This window comes from Merops nubicus, unplaced genomic scaffold (genome assembly GCF_000691845.1).
Source record: "Merops nubicus isolate BGI_N331 unplaced genomic scaffold, ASM69184v1 scaffold6891, whole genome shotgun sequence".
Taxonomy (NCBI): Eukaryota; Metazoa; Chordata; class Aves; order Coraciiformes; family Meropidae; genus Merops; species Merops nubicus.
In genome coordinates this window covers 39,885-52,458 of record NW_008590184.1, presented here as the reverse complement: position 1 = coordinate 52,458, position 12,574 = coordinate 39,885, and the positions used below count along the sequence as shown (strand labels likewise).

At 37.8% G+C, this 12,574-nt stretch overlaps 1 protein-coding gene across 1 annotated transcript in view; it reads left to right on the top strand.

Moving 5' to 3' along the window:
• Nucleotides 1-9,333, top strand: part of CLEC16A (C-type lectin domain family 16, member A) — a gene marked incomplete at its 3' end in the record, with an annotated part of 64,664 nt that extends 55,331 nt beyond the window's left edge. Inside the window, exon 23 of the mRNA XM_008949833.1 lies at nucleotides 9,026-9,333. Within this exon, the coding sequence (XP_008948081.1) occupies nucleotides 9,026-9,333 (308 nt within the window). The remainder of the gene's footprint in view (nucleotides 1-9,025) is intronic.
• Between the last annotated feature and the right edge of the window lie 3,241 nt (nucleotides 9,334-12,574).

The following is a 12,574-nucleotide window of genomic DNA, read 5'->3' as shown; positions in this document are numbered from 1 at the left end:
AAGGACACTGTTCTGGCTGAACGCTGCCACATTTGGGGGTGCTGTTCCAGCCATGCAGAAGAAGCTGCCATACAGGTAAACTCACAGTACAGATTTCACAAATGTAGCTACCCTATGGTTGCGTTGGTCAGTACAGCAGTAGGTATGTCAAGACTGGGACTTTTTGTTGCATTGGAACACCTTCATTCCTCCTTTTTTGTTGTGTGGCATTTGTAGAGAATCTTGTAGTGGTGTTCTGAGTGCTAATTGTGTTGTGAGGTAAAGCCTCAAGCTGAAGACTCAACAAGAAGTAAATCCTTAAGGGTGCAAACTGAAATCCTTTCATGCTAGAACTGACCTACTCTGCCTTATTTTGGCTATAAAACAACAGAGGTACCTTGATTCTCACAACATTTTCAAACAGTCCCCTCATTTTAACAGTCACTTCCAGTGTTGAATACTCCTTGAAATGATTGTTCTGGTTCCCCCTTCTAAGGCATACCATTTTGCCTTTATATGGAAGCCTTGTGTAGATGTAGACTTTTTTTGCAGTCCTACAGGAAAGGCTGCAATCTTTGTTATGCAGTTAATGTTTTGCAGGTTTTGCTGAACAGTGTCAGAAGATCAATGTACATTATGTGTCAGTGGTGACTATCCCTGCAAGAAATGTTGCTGGGGGGTGGGGGTTTGGAACACCACAACTGAGGAAGGATTTCTTTTTAAGCACCTGGTTTCAGCCTGCACTCTAGCAGTTAGGTTGTGTGAACTGTCCATACTTAAGATGAGCTTCACTGTGGCTTAATCATAAAGCATGTTCAAAATGCCACGTGTCATGCAGGGAAATAATCTTTGGGTGGATTTTGTTTTTTCCCATAGGATCTAGGCACACACATGTAGATGCTATAGCAAGTCTTGCTTGGGAATACAGTTAGTTGTGTCCTACCACTGCCAGCATAGTAACCTTCAGCAAAGTCAGTGGAAATGAACGTGAGAATCGGCTGCTTCAGTCCCAAGTCAGAAGCTTACATTAACCTGTTGCAGGGATGACTTTTGACCTCAGTTCCTGGATTTTGTTCTGCTGTCTCTCCTCAGCAGTAACAGAGAAAGACAGTGACTTTATGTGCGTGAACGGGTAATTTGGTGCAATGGAACAGTGAACAGTTGGTACGGATGTACACGCATCTCATCTGCGCGTGGCTTAGGGATTTTGTGGTGGACCATATTTACTCTGACCTTTAGGACTAAGCATCCCTGCCAGTGTATGAGATTGTCTGAAGGATCAGTTATTGGTTCAGAAATACGTTGCTATTAATATTTGAAGTGTATTTGGTGTGTAATTGCAGCATATCTTTTAGTTTCCAAGTGAAAGAATCTCATTAATGTACAGAAACTCTTCCTGTAATCAGACTAAAACAGTAAGTGTGCATAATTCTTCAAAGCTGCTCTGCTGGTCTGAACCAATCCGCTAATGTAGTTGCAGCTAATAATTAACAGGTGGTGTTTTAAATAGTTATAGCTGAGTGGCTGACAGTGTCTCAAGGTCCTTAATATAGACTAGAGAGGATTCTGAAATCCTGGAGCTGGGGTGGCTGGGCTAGTTTGACTCTCCAGCACAGGGAGCTTTGTTGACACTTCTTGCTAATCTTCAGCGTTGTATCAATACTGTTGTCCATTCCTGGGAATAGTGTTTCTGCATTAACTGATTTGACCAGTTTACTGCAAGTTTGTAGTTACTGTTCTCCCTTTTATAGTATTTATATTCAATAGTGATCTGTACTGAAATCTCTTGCCAGCAGCGTGACTGGGAAGGAGATTATTTGTTCGGTATTTCCTCATAGATGTTCCGTAGGCTGCTGCATGAAGAGAAGTACACTGCTGAAATAACCAATAGTGTCTTCTCCATTGTCTGTGTTAGTTCAGGTCTTACTGACCGTTCAGCTGAGTTACAGAACAAATTGTCACTGGAATGTAAGACAATGTGATTTTTCTCTTAAGCTGTTGATGAAAATCAAAACTAAACTGCCTTACTCTGCTGTGAATCAGAAGACTTGCATGATGTGAACTGGCTCTTTCAAGGAGGATGTAATGAGTAGCTGATGAGCAGCAAGCAGTTACCAAGATCTGTTTTATGCCCCAAGGTAGCACTTAATTGCTGCTACCATGTGTCACATTTGAATCTCCCTTCTCATTTCTCATTCCATTTTAAACACATTCAGGCAAGCACACATTCTCTCTGTCCTTCCCTCCTTCCCTGCTCCCCTCTTTATTCTGGCAGCTGCTCGGGTTGGTGACCACGAAGAATGTGCTAGGTTGCTTTGGAACTTCAGTCAAGAAGGCCAGACAAGCTAAAGGAAATGTGTGTATGAAGTTAAAGGAAACTACCTGAGCTACCTTCCTTAAGATCAACACCTTAAACCACAACAGCTGTTTCTGCTGTAAATTAAGCTGCTGTCTGTTGAGAGATTTAAACTGTTCGGTTTGATATATTTGAAATGGTACTTGTAATTGTCACAGAGTTTAACAAAGTATGAATTGATGCATACACACTGACTTTTACATAAAGCAGTGACAGTTGAAAACAAAGACAAATTGCATAATTGTTAGTTGAGAGAAAACAGTGTTACAAGGTAGAGTATATATTGACAGCTAAACAGTCAAAGAGCTTTCAAAAATGTGTCACAGGAAAAAAAATAGTTTTTATTTGGTGTTTTGTAAAAATCCTTCCTATCACTCCTACGTGCATCTAACAATTGTATGGTATCTTAAATGTGAGGAGGGAGGTTAACTGAACTGAAATCATATGACTGCTGTGCACGTTTCAGTCGCTGAAAGAGAACATAGTTGTGTTACTGCTTTGTCATGATAGAAATCAATTCTTATGGTTCCTGAGTTTATCAACTATCCTACCTAGTACTTGTCACAATACTTCACAGCACAGAGATTTTAAAGCAAGCCTAGCAGCTCCTCCGTTTGCAGTATTTGGGAATTAAGCTTAGCCTTTTGCAAGATCTCTGTTCCTTAAAATTGAAAAAGCAGAATTCATCCCTTAAAGCAGAATCCCTAGCAAGACAGAAAAAGCAGTATCAGGTTCTGCAAATGCTGCTATCAGGTTGGTTTTTTCCTTTCTATTTACATGATTGATTTATTTATTTAAATTAACATGTCTGTTTCAATTGTTGCTATGCAAAGATAAAAACATTCTCTTGATAGGGAGATTTTAATCAAGCTTCTGAGCATCGAGTACAGTCCCTTCTTGGCTACACTTGCTGGAACCATGCACTTCTTTAAAGTGCTTAATTTTATATAACCCAAGGATTAAGATAAAGAAGCTCTCTTACTGTAAGTTAGCAGTTTTCCAGAATTATGTATGTCTAATGTCATCCACACTGTATTACTTTTTAGAGTTGTCTTAACCTGTAAAATGCAATTGGCTTCACTATTTAAGAAAATGTTTACACGGGAGCAATGGATGTTGAGGACTTCAGAAGGCACTGATCATCTGTCCCACTTGCTCTGTATTTCACATTTCTGGCAGATATTGATGGCAAAAGGTTTAAAATAAGTACAAAGAGCTGTCCCTTATTGCAGAGGATATATTGGATTCCAGTCCGTAGAATAAAATTTATATATTCCAAGGAATGAAAGATTAGTCAAGCGTGGAGAGCTTGTAAAACCACCCCTGTCTTTTCCCTTTATAATTAGCAACATAAATGTGGTTTGATCTCTTCTGTTCTATAATGCTATTAATTTTCTAAGCAGGTGAGGAAGTACTTTTGTTTCTAGAAAGCTTCTTTTCTAGAAACTTTGTGCACCAAGCATCATCATCTGAACTGCTGCTATCTTTCAAAACACTCTGGCTTTATTACAAACCAAATCTATACTTGAGTTTCATATCATAGAGTAGTAGGGCTGAGTAGTTTGAAGGATTGCCACCTGCACAATAGTGCACTTATAATTTTTTGGTCAGTGGAAATCATATAATTCTGTGTCACCAGAGTGTGGTAGATACCTTCTCTCAAGATTCCTAACATGTGTCGGTAGATCGTAATGCAAATAAATGCCTGTCAGTCCCTCCTCAGTGTGAGTGAAGTTGGAATTGCCAGACATAGCCACAGACTGTATTATGAACACTTCCAGATAAGTAAGCAAAAAATTGCATTAAACTGCAGTCACTTATTTCTAAAGAATTAACACATGCAACTTCAGAAGTAATTCCCAGACTTACAAGACTCTTGGTGCTGTCAAATTGTATTTAAGATACCAGCAGTTATGAATATGTCCTTGTCACTTATTCTTGTTGCTACTCTAACATTTATCCTTTGTCTTCATTCCAGTTTCCCCTCCTTGTTTCATTGTTAAAGCCTTCGTGTGACATGTGGCTGTGTTTCCCTCTAGTCAGGTCTGGCAGGAAAGGACGTCGGCGGGTGTTTAGCCTGTCGGAGGCTGACAGTCACGGTGGACACTGGGTTTAGGTCTTCGAGCAGCAGCTGCAACAGAAACTCGCCCAATATCCATTCAGGCAGGTTCCTCCATCAGCTTTCAAAAGCCCCTAACACTTAATAGAACATACTTGGGTTTTGTGCTGACAGCAATGGTAGTGAGGTAGGAGTCTGAAGAAAGCTTCATAAATATTTACCTCTGCTGGTTTGGGGTGGGAGAATCGTTAAGCAATAATGAGCTGTTTCTGAAAGCCTTATCTGCAGTTTCTCCCTTGCCAAAGATGGAAATTCTGGTATCAAGCCTCCAGCTTCAAAGCAGCTATGTCTTCATTTGCACAGGGGCAGACGTGGCTGTAGTGGAATTTAGGAAGCACAGGCTCCTGAATGGACAGTAATGCAGGTGCTTGGCTAGCAGCAAGAGATCTATCCATAGCTTGAGTAAAATGGGCAAGCATTCAGCATAAGACTGTGCTTGGAGTGTGATGATCATAGAAATACTAAGCTCATGTCATCAAGCTCAGGCAGATGGCTTTACAGACTTTTAATTGCCTAGGGAGGGGAAGCAGATGCAAAAAAGATGGAAATACACTTCAGACTACCTTCTCATTTATATAACCTGTTTTAACTCATGTAATTTTATTTATTTTTTTTTAACTCTTATGGTATATTTTACTCTTTATATAAACACCCTTTTTAATCTTTATAGATATACTTTGTATCTTTTCACTTAATGTCATGTTCTTTTTTCTTTTTGGTTATCGTTTCATAGTATGTTACTGTTCAGCTGAGGACACTTCTGTAGATGATACTCATTCCTGCCTTTTCCAGTTCTTTTCTATCTTCTTTCACTAATAATCATCCTTAACATAACTTAGTATAACAGAAGTTGAGTAATTTGGTTTGGATGTTTTTTCTGTATTTGTAGTCTTGGTAGCATTATAGATGTGTTGAAAAACATATAAAGTTTCTGAAGCCACTGCAGCTGGAGAGAGCTAATAATACCCAAAAACTTGCAAAATGGCACCTGGTTTTTAAACCTTGTTCAGTACTTAAATTTGGGGTATGTGAGGGCTGTTTGTTAGAAGTAAATATTAACATCACAGCTAAGTGTCTGGGACACTGACATCACTCTGCATGGTTTTGTTGCAGATCTGGCTTTTGGTTCTTTTTTCCAGAACGCTCTTGCTTAGATACATGGGGGTTGGGAAGAGGTAAATAGAAATGCTGTTTCCCATATTTGATTATAACTTTTTGATATTTAAGAGTAGAGCATATCTTAGTGAGTGGTGATTTTATTCCAGTAGAAATGACAATTATATTTGCTTTTTCTATCCAATAGTCAAATGGCAACCAAATGTTAGGAGTTTGGGGTTTTTCTGAAAGCCAGTTAGTATTTTTATTTGCAGTATAGGCACAAGTTCCAGGTAGTGAGTAGAGGACTTAATCTCTAAACATATTGGGTGTCTTGAAATTTTTCTGAATCAAGAGCTTGCTACTTTTCTGGATTTTAGAAGCAGATGTTCTTCTAACAATGCCTTCAATTGTTTATTCCAGTTTCAGAGACTTTAAGAATTCGGATCAGACATAAATACATATTTATCTATTTGTATCCTTCTCTGAACTGAGTATGACTTCAAAAGGCTTTGAAATTTTGGGCCTCAGAGATTTCATTCCTAGTAATTATTGTCCTGAAGTCAGGTATTCAATTAAATGGGAGGTGTTACATGTGAAAACATTTTACATCAAGAGAATGGTCTAGTCTTTCATTGTAATGCCTCTTATATTCCAAATTTTCATTCCAAGATGCTGGATATTTGTATTCAATTTTCTATTTAGTTTCCTTCATCAGTAGTCTAGGAGTATTTGCCCCTGTCCTTATAGGCAAAAGACACACAAAGTGATCATGCTTTAAAAACTTAGGGGGGACAAGCTTACAGTTGCACTTTTAAGCTAGGTACGTACCTCAAGTAGCCTATGGATTTAAGAGCTTGATCACAAAGATGTAAGCACTGCTCTCACAGCTGTAGTTTATAGCTGTGGCCAAAGACTAAGGTTTTTAGTTAATTGTTAGTCCAGAAGGGATAATACATTGCAAATTAGTAGGGAGAGCTGTTGATCTTTTCTAGAGACTGTTAAAAGCGCTCCCTCCCCCACCCCTTTGTTTACTGCTATTTGCTTTTTGCCCTTGCAGGGACTACTGGCAGCTTGCAAAATACCTAGTCATTTTGGCAGTAAAGCCATGCTGGGTAACAGAGATCTTAAATACAGTAACAGAAATGAAGCTCTGACAGTGACTAATGAAATATTGACAGTATAGGAGAGAGACTGACTTGTAGCAATAGTAAATAAAAGTGGGAGGGAAGAGCTCTAGTTTTGTATTCTCTGCAGCTAAAATACTGGGCAGAGTATGTTCTGCTTACGTTTTCTGACATTTGTATTTTTTTTCCTGAATGTTATTTTCAGACTTTTGGATAGAAATTTTGTATTTGTTGACTCCAGATTTATTTTTTTTTTTATGGAGACTTTTTTCAAATATTTATTTTTCTTTGTGGTGTTAAGAAGGGAGTTATTTAGCATGATTTTACATCCTGTGTGGAAGGATTTTTGAACAATACAGCATAATAAAAGAATATGTATGTCTGTCATGATTTCAGTCAATGAAAGTATTGAGAAAATACATAAATATATTGTTGAGAGAGGGGAAGCAATGATTGAAGATCATGAACTACAGAATCAAAAGTAAAATAGCAGAACTGCAATAGAAATGTGCTGCATATAACATTCCTGAGCAGAATGCTGTTGATTGATAATACTTTATTTACCAGAATGTCTCAGATTTCCAAATCCTGAATTTTGGTGAGTATTCATACTATAATTAAGATTTTTTTTTTAAAGTCTTGGCAAAGTATGTTTGATATTCTTTTGTGAGTTTATACATTCAGAAATTAAAATTGCCACAAAGACTCGTAGTTTTGTGCTTCCTTAAATGTTAGTATTTGTCTTGGAATTCAGACAAATGAGACTTTACTTCAGTGTTCCTAGAAGCTCATTTTCCATGCAAGTCTTGCATCACTTCCTCTGTTACCGATCACTAGATTTTCACTAAAGCTTCTTGACAGCTGGAAAGAAGAATCTGCAGAGTTACTTTGAATCTGTCCTTATTTTTCAAAAAATAATGTCCCTTTTATTGAAACTGAGACTTTTTATCATCTATAAATTTTGCTTTTATTAAAGCAAGAAGCTTTAGCCACTGATTCAGAAAAAGTAAAATGAAGTGGTTTTCTGAAGTGAGAATACATCACCATTTGGGAGAAGCTTACCAGAAAGGTTAAAAAAAACAAAACCACACAACACCCTTACTGTTATCCCACTGCTACCATTCCATACTCAGCTTTGTTTTTCCTTTTATTTTTGTCTCATGTTCATCCTTTCTGTTCTTTTTCAGGATTGATTGGAATTATATGGAAATAAATATTGTTAAGGTCACTGTGTATTAAAAACAGAACCTGATTCTTAGCTTCTGTATTCACTACACTGCCCTGTAGAGTTTTCTGCAGATACCTGTACACTTGAATACATGCTGTTTCATACAAGAGCTCTAAAAATGGTCTGTCTTGAAGCTGGATACCTGTTACTTTAATGGGATCTATTACTTTAGTCTGGAAAAAAAACCAAAACCAAAATCGGAAAAATCCACAACAAAACCAAAAAACCAAACACTAACTTTTCTGGGCATACTTGCTCATGCAAGGGTGTCTTGCCTCATCCCCTCACTGTCCATCTGAGGCAAATGAGCAGTTGACTTCACAGATAGCTAGGATTTCAGGGGGGGAAAGGACAGTAGAAATAGCTGTTACTATTTGAGGTTTTTGGATTGCGTGGGGGATGTAGTTACATATCAGTTTTCTGTGGTATGTAATGCTTATTCTCAGTTTCATCTGTGTGGAGTGCTTCATGCTTAGGAGCACAAAAAATTCATATAGCAGAAGCCTGTATGAAAGCAGGCCTATTCTCCAGCACCTCTCAGTTACAGTAAGCACATTATTCTCCTTCCCATTTTTCAATAGTTCTGCTTTCTGTGGTTGAGATGTCACTTAAATGTGAATTTGGAGAAAGAAATGAAAGAATGGCTTCCAAATTTTTGTAAGAAACAAGCCATGTCATAAGAAAAACTAATTATAAAGGGGTTCTTTTATTTTATTTTTTTTCCCCCAATTTTTTTTATTTCTAGAGAGCTTCCTGGTCTGGGACAGATGTTCAGTGTAGTCTGTACTCGATACCAGAGAGGCTTTCTTGTTCTTCCCCTCAGTTTCCTCTCTCTAAGAGTATTTCTGATATTGCTGCATATTCTAATACTAAATGTGTAAAATTTTCTGATTCCTAATTTGAACAGATTCTTGCTGGCATTTAAGTTATGCCTTCATAATTACTAGTTACTAAAAAAGTGGATTCTAATTATGAAAAAGTGAATGTGTAAGCATAGTGCTTCACTGAACTGCATTTTCCACCCAAGTATTCTTAAATATTTGTAAATTATAGTATACTGTTAGGCTTCATGTACCTACTGAGTTGAATATTGATTGTTTCTTGGTGTCTTCTTTTATTAGATGATGCTTCAGCTCCAGAGCAGCCTCAAATGACCATTTCTGGTCAGATGATGTTGACTGATGAAACTCTTTCAGCTGTCTCGAAGTCTAGCAAGAATGCTGTAAAAAACAGTGACATAGAAACAGCAAACCTGTCTCCAAGCCTGATTCCTGCACAGCAGCCCACAATATCATTAATAACAGATGACAATACAGATGCACTAAGTGTAGAGTCACTCACACTGGTGCCACCAGTTGATCCACACAGCATTCGAACATTCACCTGCATTCCTCAGTCCTCTTTGCAATCTGAAGTTGAAGTTTGCAAGGTAAAAGAGGTAGAGGAAGCACGTTCTGACTAAGGCTAACCTGCAGACTGTAATAAACAGTGAAGCAAATACAACAAAATTCTTCCTTGCTTTTTTTTTTTTTTTGGGAGTGCAGATGCTTCTTGAAGCCTGAAAAGCCATCTGGTCCACAGGAAAAGGCCCAGCGGTGAAAGAGAATTTGGGCTTTTAGAGTAAATATCAGATGCTCAGCACGTGTAAACTGGAGAAGGAAAAAATCCCAACTTTTGAATCTGAACTGGTTGTTTGCTACCAATTTCTGTAATACAAGAACCTGAAAGTATTTCAGAGAACCTACTTTTCTTCCTATTACAGAGTTCCAGCTGCAGGAATTGTTAGAAGGTCTACAGTATTGTGGCAAAGTGAAGAAATTTTTGGATGCCTGGTTTCAGGATATTGTATCATTAAGTTCTCTGAAACTGGAGACATACCATTGACCAGAAAAAAATATATATTGTAGTACAGAGATAATATTTCCATTTGAGACAGTGCACTTTACAGATTGTTATTGGTTTCTTTTTTAAAAATTCTGTTCTCATTGATCTTTTGGAGGTCTGCATGATACCAGCAGGCTTGGCCACTTTTAGTGTTGTCTTCGTAGGACTCCAGACTTCAGTGTTGTTTTCCATATGTAATATTTATTTTGAAGTTTGATTCAAGCAAGATATATATCAATTAATTTTTTAAAAGATAAAAGCCTCAAATTTAATGACAGCTATTTGTTCAGATTTAACATAAGGGATCTTTGAGACTACTTTAGTTGTTGCTTAACCAGATACAGAGGAATGTGAATTATTTTAAGAGATCATTGTAGATTGTTTGCTCACCTCTGACAGTCAAATTGCTACCCCTCTGACGAATAATGGTGTCCTTTCTACTGAAGGAAAACTTCCAGAAGCAGATGGGAGAGGAGAGGTTTTTTTAAAATTTTCATCTTCATGTAGGAAGAAGGTCACCACAACTAACTGATATTTCCTTTGCAAGACTGAAACTCAAAAGGAAAGGTATTTTGTAGGTTTTTTTCCTTTCTGGGATAGTGCCACAATTAAACAACAATGCTATATAGAATTAATTCTGATTTTATGCCTGCCTTACTTTGCTTCCTAGATCCTGATATCAAGTTCACAGGAAGTGGTGGAAAAGTGTTGATTAAAGTTTGGAATGTTCCTTGCTTATTTGATATGTAATTTAAGATGAACAGTATGGAAGATTTCTCATTGGTTTCCGTGTGTGTTGATTTAAGTTAATAGGAAAATTGCAGATTGTCATTATTGGTATGCTCATAACATTGGATGCTCTCAAAGACTGGAAACTACTATTTACTTGCTATTGTGATTTGAGTCATCAGTGCAATCTTCTTCTTCATTCTGTCTATACTACCGTTGATTTCATAGCAAGTAGATGAATCTGAAAAAATTTTAACCTATTTCACAGTCCCTTCTTGTACCTCGTCCTGGCTGTCAGATGGAATACTTGAAGTGATTTTAAATGTTGTATTTGTGGATAAGTTGGTCTCATTTACAAGTATTACTCTGCTAGCTTTTCCCATCTTTTCCTTCATGTAATAATCTTTGTAAAATGTATACACAAGGGGTCTGCTCTTGAACGCTAGCAATTTTTTTTTCTTTTCCTCTCTTTTGCATGCAGTTTTGTTGATTTCTGGTGTCTTTTTCGTTGTGTCAAATTGAATTAACCAGTTTTCTGACCATTCCAGAATGGCCCAAACTCTAAATGAATTCAGAGAGTTAGATGTCCTCAGCACTGCTATGGCTATGGTATGAGAATCTGGCATTGCTGGAGTGAGAGTCTCCCTTTTGTTCTGGCCGTGTGCTTCGGGTGAGTTTACGCTGCAGTCACGGGTCCCTGCTGCAGCTGCTCTGCCTGCACCTGAGCACACCTAGGTACCGGTAGCAATTTGGGCACAAAGACCACATCAATTCTTATTACCTGCACTGGTTGCAGTCTGGACTTTCTCTAGTAGCTTGCAGCATTACAATGTAGCCCTTTTAGCACTCTGAAGATCATTATAAAAAAATGATGTACTTAATTTGCAAGCATTTAATGTTAGTTATTAATGTTAACTCTTGACCTAGATGACACAAAATGCCACTGTGCAAGCTGAGTTCCTTTAAATAGAATCAATTTTAGACAGGAAAACCTTGATCTTTATTTATATAATTTCCAATTCAGTTCTAGCAAGATTAGGACCATGCACAAAAGGTCTTTTTAATGGGTATGCATATTCTCACCCTTTAGCTATACTGCACAAATATGGGACAAAGGGAAGGAAAGCTGGTTTTGTGTTTTTCATTGCCTTTGAGTGGCTTTTAAATCTCATGACCAGTTGTCTACTGAGAGCTTCACAGGAAATAACTGAGATAGTATTATTAGGAAAATAGAAGTCTAGGTCTACTGTCTAGTCTGCTGCTGACAGAGCCTTGCTTGTCAAGGGGAGGTAAACTGGGATATCTTTTAGCAGTTGTAACAAAAGCTTTCTGCAAAGATGGAATTACACTATGAAAGCTCTGACTGCACCAGCTCTGCCAGCATTGTGGTGTTAAAAATGCTACAACTAGTATAAACCAACCTAATTCTATGAATGGTTATGCCACAGAAGCAATTGATTTTTCACTTGTTTGCTTCTACTATTAAGTCATATGTGTATACAATTTGACTGTGCATAGTGCTGCATTAAGGGACTTCAGATTGTAAAAGTTCTGGAGATGCTGAGATGCAATCTTTTATCTCTGCGAGCACAGTGTTACTCATCTACAATTCCTTGAAGAGTATCAGATCTATCTCTCCCTTATCAGAAAAACTCAAGGGCTGTTTCCTTATCCCCCTTTCACTGTAAAAAGGAAACTCAACCAAGAAAGCATTAGCACATCAGCCACAAGTGTAATTTTTTCTAAACAAAAGTTGATTTGAGTCAGTGTAACATCAGTCTTTTTAGCCAAATCCAACTGCTAAGTACTACTAAGAGCAGCAGCTAAACACCTGGCCATTTAGAAGGCTTGTTATTTCAGTGTGACACTGCAGAGCGAGGCAGGCTAACTCTAGAATAAGTATAGCAATGTCCCAGGACAAAATGCCAGACTTCAAGAGTGATGCTAAATTCTCAGTCTTGCAGAGGCTATGCATATCTTCTGCCATATTCTGTTAACCTAAAACAGTTCTGTTATTCTCTTCCTTTTGAGAAGAGAAGACAGAGTAGCCAAGGCAT